Here is an 18,578-nt window from a genome sequence, read left to right as displayed (position 1 = left end):
GATATTTTGTGCTTGTAGATTGGAAGAATTAATTCTGTTAAGATGTCCATACTACTCAAATCAATGTACAGATTCAGTGCAATCCCTATCAAAATTTCTTTTTTTTTTTTTAAGATTTTTATTTATTTATTGGACAGAGATAGAGACAGCCAGCGAGAGAGGGAACACAAGCAGGGGGAGCGGGAGAGGAAGAAGCAGGCTCATAGCAGAGGAGCCTGATGTGGGGCTCGATCCCAGAACGCTGGGATCACGCCCTGAGCCAAAGGCAGACGCTTAACTGCTGTGCCACCCAGGCGCCCCCCCATCAAAATTTCAATGGCATTTTTTTTCACAGAAATAGAACAAATAATTCTAAAATTTTTATGGAACTATAAAAGACCGTAAATAGTCAAAGCAATCTTGAGAAAGAATAAAGCTAGAGCCATCGTGCTCCCTGATTTCAAACTATATTACAAAGCTATAGTAATTAAAACAGTATGGTATTGGCATGTCATGAAGATCAGTGGAACAGAATAGAGAGCTCAGAAATTATAGTTAATTAATTCATGACAAATGAGCCAAGAATATACAAAGGGGAAACAGTCTCCCTAATAAATGGTATTAGGAAGACTGGACAGCCATATACCAAAGAATGAAAGAGACTATTGTCTTATACTATTCACAAAAATGAACTCAAAATGCATTGAACTTGAACATAAGGCCTAAAACTATAGGCTCCTAGAAGAAAACATACGCAGTCAGCTCCTCTACATAGGTCTTGGTGCTGACTTTTTGAATCTGAAACCAAAAGCAAAAACAATAAAAGCCAAAACAAATAAGTGGGACTACATAAAACTAATAGGCTTCTGCATAGTGAAAGGAACTTCAACAAAATGAAAAGGACTCCTACTGAATAGGGGAAAATATTTGCAAATCAAATATCTGAAAAGAGTTAATATCCAAAACACATAAAGAACTCATACAACTCAATAGTTTTGGATCTAATTGCAAAAACAAAGGAAACAAAAGCAAAAATAAATGGGACTACATCATCAAACTAGAAAGACAACCTACTGAATAGGAGAAGGTATTTGCAAATCACATATCTGATAAAGAAGGGATATCCAAAATGTATAAAAGTTCCTCAAAAGTTAAAAATAGAGCTACCCATATGTCCCAGTAATTCCACTAATAGGTATCTATGTGAAGAAAATGAAAACATTAATTTGAAAAAATATATGCACCTCTATGCTCATTGCAGCATTATTTACAATAGCCAAGATATGGAAACAACTCGGACCCATGATGGATGACAAAAGCATTCGTGCATATAATGCAGTACTACTCAGCCTTAAAAAAATAATAAAATCTTGCCATTCACAGCATCATGACTGGACCTTAAGGGAAATAAGGGAAATGGACCTATGTGATGTAAGTCAGACAGAGAAAGACAAATACTGCATGATTTCACTATATGTGGAATCAAAAACAAAACAAAGACACAAAACAAAACCCAAACTCACAGACACAGAGAACAGACTAGTGGTTGCCAGAGGGGAGAGAGGTGTGAGGTGGTATGTGAAATGGGTAAATGGGGTTAAGAACTGCACACTTCTAGTTTAAATAAATAAATCATCCGAATGGAGTGTACTGAAGGGGAATATAGTCAATATTACTGTATTAACATCGTAAGGTGACAGATGATAACTAGCCTTATTGTCATGATCACTTTGTAATATATATAAATGTTGAATCACTATTTTGTATACTTGAAATCAATATATGTGAATTATACTTCAATAAATTATTTTTTAAAAAGAAAAAGCGAGTTACCCTAAAGACCCAACCAACAAAACCGTTAGAAGTAATAAATTCAGTAAAGTTTCAAGATATAAAATTAATATACAAAAATCAGTTACCTTTCCACGTACTAACAATGAGCTATACAAACAAACAAGCAAAAACAAATTAAGAAAACAATCTTAGTCTAAATAGAAAAAGTAAAATATTTAGGATAAATGTAAGCAGGCAGGTGAAAAATCTTTATAATGAAAATTATGACACAATTGATAAAAGTAATTGAAGAAGAGACAAATAAGTACAGAATGATGATTTTGTTAATGGATTGAAAGAATTAATGCTATAATTTCAGTATTACCTAATGCAATTTACAGATTCAATGCCATCCCTATCAAAATTCAATTTTCATAGAAATATGATAAACAATCCCAAAATTAATGTGAAACCACAAAGACTGCAAATAGCTGAAGCACTATTGAGCAAAAAGGACAAAGCTGGAGGGATCACACATCCCGATTTCAAACTACACTACGAAGATACAGTAATTGAGATAGCGTGTTACCAGCATAAAACAGACATATAGACCAACAGAGGAAAGAGCTCAAAAGTGAACCCACACATTCACGGTGAATTGTTCCTTGACAAAATGCCAAGAACACACAATAGGGAGAGGATAGTTTCTTCAATAAATGGTGTTGTGAAAACTAGTGGAAGAATGCAGAAAAATGAAACTAGATCCTTTTCTCACTCCATATATAAAAATCAACTTAAAACAGATTAAAGATTTAAACATAAAACCTGAAACTATAAACTACTAGAAATAAAAAACTTTATTGACACTGGTCTGAGGGATGACTTTTTAAATATGACTCTAAAAGCATAGAAGACAATACATGTGGTAAGGGTTAATATCAAAAATATATTAGGAACTCATACAATTGAAAAGCAAAAAAACCAAACAAACAAAAAAAACCAAAAACCAACCCAACCCAAATAACATGATTTTAAAATGCCCAAAGGATCTGAGTAGACTTTTTTCCCAAGACATACAAATGGCCAACAGGTATATAAAAATATGCTCAACATCACAAATCATCAGATAAATGCACATAAAAACCACAAGGAGACATCACCTCGCAGCTGTTAGAATGACTACCATAAAAAATAAAATAAGAACAAAAAACACGAGAGGTAAGTGTTGACAAGGACGTAAAGAAAGGGAACCCTTGGGTATTGGTGGGAATATAAATCAGGTCATATACTGTAGAAAACCATACAGAGAATGTGGGACAACAGAGAATCTCTTCCATTGTTGGTGGGAACGCAGAATGGTACAGCCACTTTGGAGCAGAATTTGGCTGATTCTTATCAAATTAAACACGATCTTATCATATGTTCCTGAACCTTATACCCAACTGATTTGAAAACTTCTGTCCACACAGAAATGAGCATGTGAGTGTTATTTTACTCACAATTGCCCCAAACCCAAAGCAGCCAAAATGCCCTGTATGTGCGGGAATAACCTCTGGCACATCCACAGAGTTGAATACTCTTCAGCAATAAAAAAGAACAAGCTATCAGGCAATGTAATGGTTGACATGGACAAATCTTAAATCCATATTGTTAAGTGACAGGAGCCAGTCAGAAAAGGCTACATGCTGTCGGATTCCAAGTAGAAGACATTCGGGGAAAGGCAAAATTAGAGAAATAATAAACAGATCAGTGGTTGTCAGGGCTTTTTAAGGGTAGGAGAATTGAAAAAGTGAAGATTCAAAGGACTGCACATCCAAAAGAACAATTTTTAAAGGTTATTTACACTATTCTGTATAATACCTTAATGTTAGCTGTACCACTATACACTGCACCCCCAGACCCGTCCCCCACCAGGGCCGGCGTTGTGGCTGGTCTGGCCGCTGCGGTTCTTACTATGAGGGCAGGATACACGCAAGCAAGAAACCACTAGGGAACTTGAGGAAACAAGATTTCTTAGTTCTCGGTGGGTACATGGCCCGCGCAAGGGTCACGCAGTGAGGTCGGGTAAAAAGAGAACAAGCACACCAGCTTGGGTCTCTGCCGTCATTAGGGCCTGGGTGTGAAGCGTCTCCAGTTTTCTGCACTCGCTCTTTATTAGCCAATCTAAAGCACGGGAGTGGGGAGCTGTGTCTCAGGAAGTGCGAGGTGGGGTCCCCTTGAGCAGTTATCTAGGTTGCCCAGGGCTTTCTGAAAGAGGGATCTTCACGGGTGAGGGCAGCCTAACTCTTTATCTGGCTGTTTAGTTAGTAGCAAAACCACTTGGGTTGTTCCTGCCTTTTGGCCCTTGTGAATAACGCTGCAATGAATACTGGCACACAAGCATCTGAGTGCTGTCAATTCTGGTATTAACCTAGAATTGCTGGGTCCTATGCTAATTTTATGTTAGCTCTTTCAGAAACCACCAATCTATTTTCCACAGCTGCTGCACCATTTTACATTCCTACCAGCAAAGCACAAGGTTTCTAAATTCTCCACATCCTCACCGACATTTGCTATTTTCCACTTTTATTTTTTTTAAGATTTTTTATTTATTTATTCGACAGAGATAGAGACAGCCAGCGAGAGAGGGAACACAAGCAGGGGGGAGTGGGAGAAGCAGGCTCATAGCGGAGGAGCCTGATGTGGGGCTCGATCCCATAACGCCGGGATCACGCCCTGAGCCGAAGGCAGACGCTTAACCGCTGCGCCACCCAGGCGCCCCTGTTATTTTCCACTTTTTAAAATTATTGCCATCCTAGTAGGTGTGAAGTGATATTTACCTGTGGTTTTAATTTGCATTTCTCTGTTGTACATCTTTTTACCTGCTTGTTGACCATTTCTTTCTTCTTTGGAGAAATATTTATTCAAGTCCTTTGTCCATTTTTAATTTGGTTGTCTTTCTGTTGAGTTGTAATTCTTTGTATATTCACCCCTTATCAGATATGCAATTTACAAATATATTTCCCATTCTGTAGCATTTCTTGTTACTTTCTTTTTAAGTAAGCTCCATTCCCAACGTGGGGCTTGAATTCACAATCCTGAAATCAAGAGCTGGATGCTGTACTGAGTGAGCCAGACGCCCCTTGTCACTTTCTCAATAATGTCCTTTAACGCACAGGTTTTCAATTCTGATGTTCAACTCGTATTTTTTCTTTTGTTGCTCATGCTTTTGTGTCATGTCTAAGAATACATAGCCAAATCCAAGGTCATGAAGAAGTACCATGTTTTCTTCTCAGTTTTATGGCTTTAGCTCCTACGTTACTGATCCATTGCGAGATAGTTTTTGCACACGGTGGGAGGCGGGGGTCCAATTTCATTCTTTTGCATGCAGAAATCCAGTTACCCAGCACCATCCATTGAAGAGAAATTTCTTTCCCCTTTGAGCTGACATCTTTGTTAAAAACTCAATTGGCCAGGGGTGCCTGGGTGGCTCAGTCGGTTGGGTGGCTACCTTTGGCTCAAGTCATGATCCCAGGGTCCTGGGATCAAGCCCCACATCGGGCTCCTTGCTCAGCAGGGAGCTTGCTTCTCCCCTGCCTGCCACTTCCTCTGCTTGTGCTTGCTCTCTCCCTCTCTGTGTCAAATAAATAAAATCTTTAAAAAAATAATTGGCCATAGGTATATGGGCTAGACAACTCTTTTGAGTTATAAAGGGAAGAGAAAAACAGAAATGGCAACTACAGCAGGCTTGTTAATGATGGGCATGGTCTACAAGAGGGGGAAACAGTGATGCAGGGAGGGGAGAACTGCTGTCTTAGTAGGGAGACGAGATGATTATTGAAAATATAGTGCCAGGACCGGCCTGGGGGTATAGAGTCCATCGACAGGAACTGGCAGGAAGGTAGAGTAGATCACTGCAGACGCTGCTAGGTAAGTAGATGCAGGAGTGGTAACTTAGGGAAACAAATCCATCTATCCAGCAAGTGCTTATTGGTCACCTATTGCTGTGCCAGACCTTGTTCTAGGGGTAAATGGCCAATCAAAACACACACGGTCCTGTACTCACAGACCCAGTAAATCCAGGGATAAGACAGAAACATCGAGTACAAGGGACATGTAGAAAAGCTTGAGGATCTGAAAGTGGAGCTGGAATGGGGGCGTTGAGACAATACATTGTAAATGGTTGCTGAGAGGCCACTTAGCTATTGAAGGAGACCTGGATGCTGATTATCTGCCAGGAATAATCTTGGTCAGTAAGCCACATATATAACACTGCTATCAGTAAGTAAAGTCGGTATCAATACTACACATAAAATGAAGGCAACTCTGTCCTGTATAAATGATTAAAGCAATGGATTAAATAATGGAATTTAAATATTCTGAATAGTGTTTCCACTCAGTGATGCATAGTTAACTCTGCTTAACATACCAGTCTATTTTAGAATTAGCCCTGATAATAAACCCAGAGTAAGTAGAAAGTCCAATAAAATGGTATGAAATGTCACTAGTAACCTTTTATGGAAACTCTATACCCTTGAAAAATTCATAGATTTTAATATAGTTAAAGTCCAATGAACACTTAGAGGTATTATAGAAGGAAATGAACATAAGGATTGACTTTATCAGTGGGCTTAAGGGAGTATTTGTCTCGTGCATCATCCTAGCATTTTTGTGCCCCAGAGGGTCTAGTTGAGAAGACATGTCACCCTCACAGTGGTAGAGGCTTCATGGGCTCTTTAATTTGATCTAATCCAGCCCCCAAATCTGCTCCTACTGATCAGTCAAAAGCCACATCTATCTATCCCTCAATTCTCAGAAGAATCCTAGAACATGTGAGATAGTCTAAAGAGCCAGTCTCTTTATAGGCTGAAGAAGGGTCCTGGAGATACTATTTCTGAACTCCTTTGAGTATATTAGGTCAGAAACATCCAAGTCTTCAAGGAGTCAGGCAATAAACAAAAGATAAAAGATAACCTAGTCAATGTTGTCCCTCAAATTCTAGTAGACAACAGAAGGAAAAGGGGCCAATTGCAGGTTAAACTAGTTGACCGTGTGACTTTTTAAAGTAGTATGATGACCTGCTCCTGTGGCTCTAGGTCTGATCTGGGCATCTTTATCAAATAAACTTGCAAAGTTGTATGTTGCAGAAAATAAGAAAACTTCGTAAGATGGCCGAGAGTTATTGCAACGAATTGCCGCTACTGACATCTGACATTCACCAAATTCTTCATGAATGATACATTTTGTAAATTCTCATAAGAGTTTGAATGAAAAAAATTTTTTTTTTTTTTACTTTCAGGACACTTATATTTTGGAAAGTGTTTCATTGGAAGTCAAAATATACTGTCACTAGGAAAATAAATATTTCAGTGACAAAGTTCCATGTGGCTTCAATCAAAGTTATTGTAAATTGTAATATAAAATCTAAAAATTCACCGGATTTCAGCCTCAAGGACATATATGTCAGGAAAAAAATATGTATACATAGAACAGTGACTTTGTTCCTATAATATTAAAAACCTCATAATAAAAGCAAAGTTCTTGTGCAGAAATATATAATTCAATTCAATAGATTATGCCTAAGGCATAAGGAAAAGACTTGAGCCAAGCAGGAGTGCGGGTGGTAGGAAAGAAAATGAACAAGATAGTTTCTTTCATGAAGCTTACAAACTAGTAAAATGAGTAATTCTAAACTGGAAAATGATTTAGTCTAAGCTAGGAAACACAAATAAGTGGAATAAGTACAATAGGGCACCAATTTTTAAAAATGGGAGGGTACCGCAATTGTAAAGTTGAAAGTTTTAAACACAGTCCTCCCCCCCACAACTTTCTGACACTTGCTGTATGCTCTAGGAAGGATTATAGGTCTTCTAATATGCTTTACACAAGTATGTTTTATAGGTGTACATACTTTCTAACAAACCAAAGCCAAATGAAAATCAAATTTCTTTAGAAAAGTAACAGGGGCGCCTATGGTGCAGCTGGTGGAGGGTCCCACTCTTGGTTTCGGCTCAGGTCAGGATCTCAGAGTCGCGGGATTGAGCCCCACGCTTAGCGAGGAGTCTGCTTGTGATTCTCTCCCTCTCTGCCCCTCCTGTTCTGTGCGCTCTCTCGATAAATAAATCACACGCCCTCAAATAAATAAATACATAGTAAAAAAAAAAGAAAAGAAAAGAAAGAAAAGTAACAATCCTGTCTGGATCTTAAATGACAACTTCCAGCTTTCTAGCTACCAGTTCTAAGACATTCACAGAGTTAATCCTGTTTGATGCAGGGATGAAAGCCTTCGCCCGCTGCAGGGTGTAGGGAGGGAGTGGTGAGGAGGGCTGAGGATTTATCCAATATTATTTAAAGAGCCCAAAGACAGTCTGCAAAATCTATCTGATCATACCACTTTCCCTGTGTCACTGGCACATCTTCTTTTCTTTTTTAAGAAATGTATTTTACCTTCTTAAGTGAAATACCCATTAACCAGAAATATTTTTTGTCAGCCTAAGCTATAAAAATGTCATGTGCAGAAATGGACAAAACAGAGCGAAAACACCCAACTTACATATTTTCGGCATATTTATTTAATAAATAACTTCAGTAAACAGCATGTAAAAAGTGAACTGTTAAAATTAAAAGGCACTTAACACAAGAATGTGACTAGGATGAAACAAAACGGGCAAACAGTGAGAAGGGACTATACAGTGGTCTGTTAGAGCGCGGGCTGGAGGGGACGTGCACACGTGAGGGCTGTGACCTACGCCAAAGGACAACTTCACATGTTCATTAAAAAGGCAAATTTACAGCTGAAATGTCAAAGAAAAGGTACTGGTAAAAAAAGGTCTTACCCCCAAATTGCAAACAAATACACTAAATGATTAGAAGAGGTGATAAAAGCACCAGGCTTTAAACAAAATACAACGAATAAGATAAATTCACCCAAAGGTCCTCAATTCAGCAAATATTATGTAAATTAAGGCCATTATGTAATTGATGCTAAATTAAGGACTTTTTTGCAGAAAATTTCCCGATACTTTTATCCAAGTCTTGAATTTCTAAAGAGAAGGCAGAGAGTTACCAAGATTAAGTAACTCTTAAAATGGCACACAGGTTTTAAAGCTATGTTTTCCCTTCCTAACTTTCTTTTTCCCACGGCCTCCGCAGATCAAATATTTCAAAACTATTTTACACCAGTAACTGCCAATATACCCAATCTTTCAGATATGTCATCAGTCTTGTCTAATGGGCAAAGAGCAAAATAACAAATTCAAAACAATTCTAAACTAGCTACGTAGGACATTTACTTTGGATTCCGTAGAACTAAAACCTGACATATCTGTAAAGCTAAAAATCAATTTTAATACTTGATTAATAGAAACTCTCAGCATACTCACTACTTTAACTACTGCCCTTTCAATCACTCTAGAAATATCGCTTAATCCAGTAAGAGGCTGATTTCAATAGTCCAGGAGGAAAAGGTCAAAAAGGCACAATGTGACCTTAGCTGACGAGGATAACCATCCTGTCTCAAGTTTTTTGTCAGTCCCTGGCATTGATTATAACATTATTTTCAAAATAATAAAAAAAAATTTTTAAATTATACATATTGTACATTTTCAAAAACTGCACATGAGAGAAACCACGGTGATATTGCCCTAAAGCTACCTTACTGTGACTATGAAAATTACTACTCTGAAGTCAGTGTCGTGAATCCGCACGGGCGGTGCTCATTTTCCCTCGTACTTCGGATTGACAACAGTTGTCACGGCACTCTTATAGATAGGATTTTCACCCTAAAAAAAAGTGAGAAAAATTATCAGTTACTCTACTAAAATCATGTAGTACTATTTTATAAGACAGTATTAAAAATGGTCATTTTCAGAAGTTGTTTCCATTCTTATCTGTCCAGATATCACACCCAGTTTTTTAAAAAGGCATTCATAGAAGTTTACGCCGGAACGAAACATGAAAGCTTTGCTCTTCAAGCCGAACGGCGACGCTGTAACCCGGCATTATCTCAGTCCTGAGTCCTCCCCCCGCGGCAGGACGGACTGAGGAGCGTCCTCCACCGCAGAGACCGTGCAGGGACGCCTCTCCCCTTTACGCTAGTTTTGAATGCCGGGGTCAGTTAGAATCCACCCCTCTGCCATGAACTGCCTGATCCTTAACGCTTTACTGCGGTTAAGAAGGTTCCCGGTAATTACTGGGACTCCTTACTGTCATCTCTGGGAGGGAAGCAGCGTCCCGAGGCTCTTCCGCCCACAGAAGTGACTGCTACGGAAGGTTCTGGGGTGAGGTGGTCACAGGACGGCTGAGAGCGCTGTGCCTCCTCGAGGCGTCACAGAGCCAAATTTGCTTAGAATGTTAACAAAAGTAATACCATTCTTCATAAAATAATCGTTATTCTTCGATATCATACTGGTGAAATGTTTTATTTTTATTGCAATACTAAATTTTAGTAAAGAGTACTGAAGTCAAGCCCGGCAAGTATACAGGCATTGATGCTTTAAGCAGGCAAAGAACAGCCACCCCCACGCTACCATTTTCTTAAAAAAAACCCAAAAAACTCTTAACCTAAGCGATCCATTTACATATCTACTGTAGCATTTTCTTTCTCCTATCCTTATAAACTGAAAAAGTAGGCTTGAAAGCCAACTGAGAAGTACAGCCAAATAATCCTCTTTCAGAGGAAATTACAGTGAGCAAAAATCAATAAATGTTAAATAAAAACTTAAAACATTAAGTTTCTGGGCAAAAATTAAGACTTTGAAATGCTGTTTGGTTTTATATTGTACCATAGAGCTATTTGTGTTGATTTTTAAAAATATTTATATGGAAAGCATCTAAACAGTCATTTTTGCTTTCAAATTTTATTTACACTTCACTGCAGATTATATTTGGATATGGCTTTTATTGCCACAATTTTTTGTCCTCTAGGAGGGTCCAGTCTGGTGGCGACAAACAAAGTGCAGGCACTCCGCTACAGCACGCAAGAGAACTATGCACTCAGTACGGAAGTGAAAGAAACAAGGGGCTTGGGAAGATCAGGGCTATTTTCACAGAGAAATTGACTACAGATAAAATATTAAAAGATAAACAAAACACATGCAAAGTCAAAGTTCATATGCAAAGTCAAGGTCTAGGGAAACGAACGACACATTTGTGTAGAAATATATACGGTTTAGAAGTTTTTAAGAGTGTACATGTGAGTGTGAGTATATGTTTTGAGGTGTGAGCAAGGGAGAGGAGATAAGAAAGTGCTAAATCCTAAAGGTCCTGTTTGTCATGCTAAAAAAAGACTGAATTCTATCCCGTAGATGGGAAATCACTGAGGAAAAGTATAGCGTGTAAAGCTGGGTGGTCCTGAAACACACCAAATAAACCACCACAACTTCAGCTCCACAGTTAGTCTGAATTCCTATTAAGACAGGACAATATGCCTTAGCCCGAGCCCAACCCCACCCCACGAAATACAATTTGACCAGTCATTTCAGAAACATGGAACTCAGGATCCCTCAGGGACAGACATTATATAATCTGGATGATAAAAAAACATGCAGGGTATCAATTTCCTATCTCTTATCCAAGTGAAGCTAATACATTATCACACAGACATTGCAGCAGACATTTCACAACGGAGACAGGAAACTGGGTCCTGGCAACACATTCCTAGCAAGTTATTCAGTACAAGAAAGTTATACTCTATTTCCATCTTCCTACTCAGCATACGAGGCTAGAACTAGATTCTTCCAAATACACTGAGAAAACAAATCACCATTTTTCTTTAAAACAATACATTAGATCAATCTAATATTTCTTACTTAAGAATTATAAGGAAGGTAAACACATACACAAAACCAAAACAAAAAAATACCCAAATTATTGATGAGTCCAAAGTACATAAGGCAGAAACTTACCTTTGGAGAAAAGTCTGCCTTTTCATATACACAAACATTTATGCATTTATTATTACATCCAAACAAAAGTTTAACATGCAAGGTTAGAGGTAAAGTTAAACTATCTGTGTCAGGCATCATTTTAAATAGAGGTAAACGAAAATAAACCAGATTAGTTTCTGTTGTTCAGAGTGCAACCCCACCCCTATCTTGAGAAAAAAAATCAAAAGCATGTTTAAATCAAGAGAACAGGGTTATATTCAGAAGTGAAGTCCTCTGTACTCTGTAAAATGTCATCTTTGTTCGCACACTGGACTATCATCTCTGTAATAGAACATATTAGATATACAATATACAACTGTGAGAGATTAAGAATCTACATTTAAAGTTGTATAACAGGGGCGCCTGGGTGGCACAGCGGTTAAGCGTCTGCCTTCGGCTCAGGGCGTGATCCCGGCGTTATGGGATCGAGCCCCGCATCAGGCTCCTCTGCTATGAGCCTGCTTCCTCCTCTCCCACTCCCCCTGCTTGTGTTCCCTCTCTCGCTGGCTGTCTCTATCTCTAATAAATAAATAAAAAATCTTTAAAAAAAAATAAAATAAAGTTGTATAACAGCATGGAAGATCGACAATTTTTTAATCCACTTTAAAATTATAAAGTTCATAATTTGATTTTTTAAATGCACCTACACAGTAGCCTCACGCGGTAAAGTAATTACAGCACCTGCTCATTATCTGAAATATGTTAATGACATAATTCACTCATTGGCAAACCCTGGTCCCATATCAGCAAAGTGTTTCACAAGCTGTAATTTATTTTCATTTCGTGATGCTCATTAATTTCTACTGTTTATTTCTACTTTAATTTTTCATGAGAAAACACCTCAGAATAACCTGTAGCCATTAATTCCCCCAGATTTCACTAATGAATAATAACATTTTAACCAAACTTTTATCTCTCGAGTTATCCAAAAGGCTTATTTTGGCTGAAGAAATAACATTTTAGCCAAAAATTAATGATGTAACCATTAAGTCTCACTATTACTGATAATTTCCTTCAAAGTACAACTTAATGTGTAGTAAAGGTGGAAATTACACCTTTTAATAGGGTTCACAGAAATTTATCTCATTTGCGAAGTAACCAAATGGAATTGTCAATATTTGACTGTTTCTGATCTACCCCCCCCCCAAAAAAAAAGGGAAGAAAGAAAGAAAGAAAAAATCGAGCAAATCAGTTTCCTTCTAAAAATACTCTGTGGAAAGGATTAGGAAAGAGAAGAACACAAGTCTAAACTAATACAAAAATGTACCAGCCTACCCATATATGAAAGTGACTGTAATCTTCTGCCATCAAATTTAATTTTGCCATTGCAAAAGTCTTAAAATCTGCTTAGAAATTAAAGAAAATCTGACAAGTGATGGTTTCTAATGTTATTGGGCCTTCCTACCTCTTAAAAATATTAAGCATTCCTGTATTTTCAGGACACTCTCAGTAAATAAGCAAAAAACCAGCGTTGGTTTCTATGTCACAGGTGGCACGTCTGTTACAATGCTTGTGCAATGCAGTAATGTTACTGTTACTACGCGTGTCAAAAAGCTGTCATTCTCTGTAAAGAATGATCCACCTCTTCTGAGCTAGGTAGCAGAGTCTGGTGAAGACGAGTGACTGCTGCCGGTGCACTCTTGTGGGCAGGAACACAGACCCCGGAGTCCACTGCCTGGGTCCGAACCTGAGCCCTTCCGCTGACTAGTCGTGGGTGAACCTGGTCAAGTTACCTCACCCTTCTGTGCCTCAGTTTTCCAATATGTGAAATAAAACAAAAACAGTCCTTGGGAAAGGAAAGAGGAATTCTGGATCACCAGCCAGGAGAATCTGTTCTTATTATAACCTTTTAAATCAGTTTAAGGGCCTTCCATGATTATATTAAAATATGCTAGAAGCATTTCATGAAAATTCAGATATAAGGAAATCCTGACCACTACTAACAAAAGAAAAAATAATAAATTTGTCATTCAGGTAAAACATACATTCACCAAAATGATTACACCCCAGCTTAGTGAATAGGATAAGCAACCTTATTACAACTGTGACATTTTCAACTAAATGTTTATTTAAAACTGTAAACAGGACTTTCTCTTTAAAGTCTATGTCGTCTTTTTTTTTTAAAAGTTCAGTGTTAGATTTGAATATTAGAATCACTCAATGACCAGAATATATATATATAATTAAAGGTCTTCTGGTTTTTAATAGAATTTCATTCAATTTAAATCAAAAACTAAAGAATCTCCAAATAGTTCCAGAACCAGTAACAATGATACTGTAGTTGCATATTATACAAATGCTTCACCAGGTTGCATTTATTCTATTTTGCAATTTAGACTTCACTTTTACTTTTTACTATTTCACCCTAAAATCTACATGTAGCGATGCATATGTAAGGATAATGCCATCTACAGCGCGGGAGCCTAGTGAAGATTGTAAGTGACAGGCTGACCTCACGTAACGCGGCTCATTAGCAGACACCCACACCCACACAACAGAGGTTATTCAAGGCTCCCTGTTAAAGACGCGACAACTAAGCTCTGAACAGCAAAGTGGCTCAATGCTGCCGAAGGGCTGGGATCTGACCCGAGGTCGGTCTGACCACAAAGCATATCCTCGTTTTACTGCAACCCAGCTGCTGCTTCTGTACCATAAAGCTTGTTTTAAAGCTCTTCAAAACACTAACTCTAAAGTAACACACACACCAAAAAAAGCCACAATATAGCCGTATAAATAAAGCCAGACTTTAAAAAAAACAGCAGCAGTGATAAAGCACACGCGGTGCAGTAAGAAAGAACAAAAGTTCACATGCAAAGACAGAAAATGAAAGAAAATACGAACGGCAACTTAGAGACCAGCTTTACGTCCATAGTTTGGATTCTTGAAATTATTAATAGGACTCTTGTAAATCGGATTTTCTTGCTAAAGTAAAAGAAATAGTTTCTAATGATTTCATCAGAAAAAAATTGACATGTATAGTGTTTAACCACTATAAGAGAATTTTCACTACTTTATAAATTTTACTTTTATAGTTCTGAATATCATTATTTAAAAAAAAAACAACCCAAACTGCAGTAAAACGCAAATGACTAAAATTCATTTATAATCTCAAATTACCGAAGACTGCCTTCTTGTGTCAAAAGACAAATACATGGAGGCCAACATTTGGCCACCCCACCCTCAGACTTCATATTTCAAAGCACATTATATGCTAGCACAACCTTTCACTCACTTTCAGCTTTTAAAAATTTTTACAAAGTTTACTGAGTTATAATCTGCAGAAAGTTAAATATACCTCTTTTAAGTATAGAGTTGTACAGCCATACCCACAAACCAGATCACCCCAAGAAGATCCCTCGTGCCCTCTCCCCCCACTCCAGCCTGATTTAGTTCTGCCCCTACAGTTCTGCCTTTTCCAGAATGTCAGACAGGTGGAATTGTATAATGCATAGCCTTTTGAGTCTGGCTGCTTTTGACTGGAAAAAAAGGAGAGAGGGAGAAAAGCTTTCTACTGAGTATCTTGCTACACAGACATTATTTAGAATTCTATTTTATATGAGATGAAAAGGCAGAAGAGCAGATTTAAGATCAAAATTCAGAAATAAAAACACTGACCACAGTGTCCAGAAGATACTTTCTTATAATGTTTTGTTTTAATGGGATATATTTAAGATGTTTTCTGTTTTTCACTAAATGCAAGTTCTCTGAGTAATGAACTTCTGGGGAAATAAAATACTTAAAGAGGACTTTAATAATCAATTTTAAAGTTAATAGACAAGTCTTAGAAGTGTTACATTTACTTTGTAAACCTCCTTATGTTTTAGATGTTCTGCAACTTACCGTGTCCCATTTGGCATTCATTTTTTCCTTTTCGAATTTGGCAAATTCCCTTCTGTCATGAATTATCATTAAAAGCTTCCAAATCAGCAGCAATGCAAGGCCAATAAGAACAATTCCAGCAACCACACCAGCTACAATTGGAATGATGTCTGGACCGGTGGGGCACTCTGTAAAGTAAAAAGGAAAGAATGAGCACATAAGATTGATATACGCAAAGTAGGGCCAAAACTACAAAGACCTGGTTAGTCTCTTATCAAAAACATATAGGAATAAAACCCCAAGATAAGTAAATGTAAAGAAGTCCAAAGAATCTATAAAAAAGATACTAGAACTAACAAGTGACCTTACAAGGCCATAGGATACATCATCAATAAACAAAAATGACAGGTATTTCTATATATTACATAGAAGTTTATTTCTACATATTAGAAACTGAAATTTAGAAAACAGTACCTTCTACAACGGCATCAAAAACCATGAAATACTTCTGTACACATTCAGCGAAATACGTGCAAGATTCGCATGCGAAAAATTACTAAGCACTGATGAAAGAAATCAAAGACCTGAATAAATAATGTTAAGATGTCAATGCTCCCCCAGTTTGAACTACATAAACTCAGTGCAATCCCAATCAAAATCCTGGCAGGAGTTTTGTGGGTATCAGCAAGTTAATTCTCAATGTACAAGGAAGGCAGAGAACTAGGCGAGTGTTTCAAAAACACTTTGGAAAAGAACAAAGTTAGACAGATCACATTACCAGATTACAAGACTAGCTATAAAGTGACAATAATCGAGATAGTGTGGTATATTGGCTAAAGGTCAGATGCACAGATTAATGGAACAGAATAAAGGATTAGAAATAGGCCAACATACATAAGATTATCGGATTTTTCAACAAAGGTAGAGAAGGGTCAGTCTTTCCAACAAATGGTGCTAGAATTACTAGAAATCCATATGCAAAAAATTGAACCTCACTCCATATACTAAGATTAACTCAAAATGGGTTATAGACCTAAATGGAAAACCAGAAACTATAAACTTTCCAGAAGAAAACACAGGAGAAAAATCCTGTTCTTAAGAACCTGAGTTAGGCAAGGAGTGCTAGATATAATAGTAAAAGCAAGATCCATAAAGAAAAACTTGGCAAATTGTAGTTCATCAAAATTAAAGCTTCTGGTCTTTTAAAAAACACTGTTAAAAAGGTGCAAAGATAAGGAAGCAGAAACTGGGAAACAATATTTGCCAAACACACACCTGGAAATACGAAACAATACAGAGGCTTCAAAAACAGTTTGGCTATATGCTCACCATACGCCCCCAAATCCAATCCTACCACATATCCAAAAGAGATGAAAACTTATATTCCCACCAAAACCTATACACAAATGTAGAAAATTTCAAAGAATATACAAAAAAGTGCCTATAAAAGTCAAAATAAAAAATGTTTCATCTTCTGAGGAGCTGAACAAATTCATGTTTTATAATATCCTTTAACAAATTATCTTTCCTGGTAGTACCCAAACCTACATCAAGCTCAACCTTAAGGATCATCGATAATGATCTTAGTACTAGTGAGTTCCTGGTTAAGTGTCAGGCAGTATGCTGAGACTTTGATGTGATTTCACGCATTTCGTCTTCAAACTCTTCACTCATAACACTTTAGACTTGCTTTCTCTTTTCCTTATATCTTCTGTAGTTAAGAATACTATTTTAAGCTTTGAGATTAAAAATTCCCTAACTTGAACCTAAAATAATCCAGCTGAAGGCCATTACTGCGTGTTAGGGAAAACGCCAAGAGGCCTAAGTAGTAGTAGAAAGAAGACAAAGAAAATGAAAAGAATTTTGAAATGATCAGATTTTACCTGGAGTCTCTACAACATGGACGATGGCCTCGTTGTTCCCATTCACTGAGTACGTGAAATAGAACCAGCAGTCGTCAACATCCTTCTCCTTACAGTGGGACAGGGGGTCAACCTGGCCTGGCTGCGGTAATTTGTCCCGATTTTCAACCTTGGTAATGTTGAAATGTGAACATTCCTGTGCGCACGTGTCTTTCTTCTCTCCTTTATTGAAGGCTCTGCACTGAACACATTCTCTGTGAAAACACGAATTATATTAAAAATGTATTTAAAATTTAAAATAAATATTTGCGTAAAGGCTATTTCATGTGAATAAATGGAGAGGCCCAGGACACTTCTAGATGGAAAAACTAAATATAAAGATGCTAGTTTCCCTAGTGAAATTACATAGTACAGTTCAAACTAAAATCCAAAAAGAGAAATAAAAAAGTAGTAAAACTAGCCTTATTAGACATTATAAATATGCAGCACAAAGCGATTTAAACAATATGTTGTTGATACAACAACAGTTCTTCAAAAGGCAAAACCTTCAATTCTACTTAGTTTAGTCCAGAGATAGTAATTCAACAACTGGTAATACTTCTTTCAGAAAGGTTACCATGTGGATTCAATTCCATAGCCTGTGAAATTCAGACCAACGTGATGGCGCCCACCGCTCTCCTATGACACACTTAAGAATCATATGACAAACACCAGCAACTGAGAAAGGAGTTTTAAGACTCCGAGTGGGCCACCGTGTGTCAGATATTTTATTTCCAGTGTGACCAAGTATCAGTCACAGTTAGGTCAACACACAGCAAACACCACCTGTTTGTGCACCTGGGAAATACTTACTTATGTTCCGCACAGACACCGAGGCAGGTCTGGCACATCTCACAGGTTGGCCCCTGGAACTTGGGGTCGGTGCACTTACAGGCCCCGCACTCGCACACCCCCCGGCCATTGCAGATCTGCCCGTTCGTGGCCAGGCACGAGGTCGTGTCCAGGGAACAGTCACAGGCACTGCCAGTGTAGTTGGGGTTGCACTCGCACACACGACACTTGCACACGCCATTTCCTGGGATTAAAAATATCATTTCTCATAATAATGGTAAAGATATCCAACCACGGCACCGACTTAAAAGTCAAAATAAGCAGTAATGTGAAGAACACAGAGCTAAGGACGGACTGACCCCTCAGTGCTGCCCTTTCCTACTTGTTCACCAAGTAAACTCCTAACGTT

The 18,578-nt window shown here is 37.8% G+C and overlaps 1 protein-coding gene across 5 annotated transcripts in view; it reads right to left on the bottom strand.

Moving 5' to 3' along the window:
• Positions 1 to 8,280: 8,280 nt before the first annotated feature.
• ITGB1 (integrin subunit beta 1) overlaps positions 8,281 to 18,578 on the bottom strand; it is a 43,054-nt gene continuing 32,756 nt past the window's right edge. For 4 of the 5 annotated variants that reach the window (XM_045786409.2, XM_045786411.2, XM_045786410.2 and 1 more), the window contains exons 13-17: positions 18,191 to 18,413; positions 17,360 to 17,592; positions 15,498 to 15,664; positions 14,499 to 14,579; positions 8,281 to 9,512 (exon numbers count right to left, since the gene is read on the bottom strand). In XM_045786409.2, the coding sequence (XP_045642365.1) occupies positions 14,505 to 14,579; positions 15,498 to 15,664; positions 17,360 to 17,592; positions 18,191 to 18,413 (698 nt within the window). In that variant the 3' untranslated portion in view covers positions 8,281 to 9,512; positions 14,499 to 14,504. The remainder of the gene's footprint in view (positions 9,513 to 14,498; positions 14,580 to 15,497; positions 15,665 to 17,359; positions 17,593 to 18,190; positions 18,414 to 18,578) is intronic. The other variant, XM_045786412.2, reaches the window with a different exon arrangement.

This window comes from Ursus americanus, chromosome 31 (assembly GCF_024610735.1).
Source record: "Ursus americanus isolate L20-20 chromosome 31, mUrsAme1.1.p, whole genome shotgun sequence".
In the NCBI taxonomy this organism is placed as follows: domain Eukaryota; kingdom Metazoa; phylum Chordata; class Mammalia; order Carnivora; family Ursidae; genus Ursus; species Ursus americanus.
The sequence above is the reverse complement of the archived record's forward strand: the minus strand, read 5'-3'. Positions and strand labels throughout refer to the sequence as shown.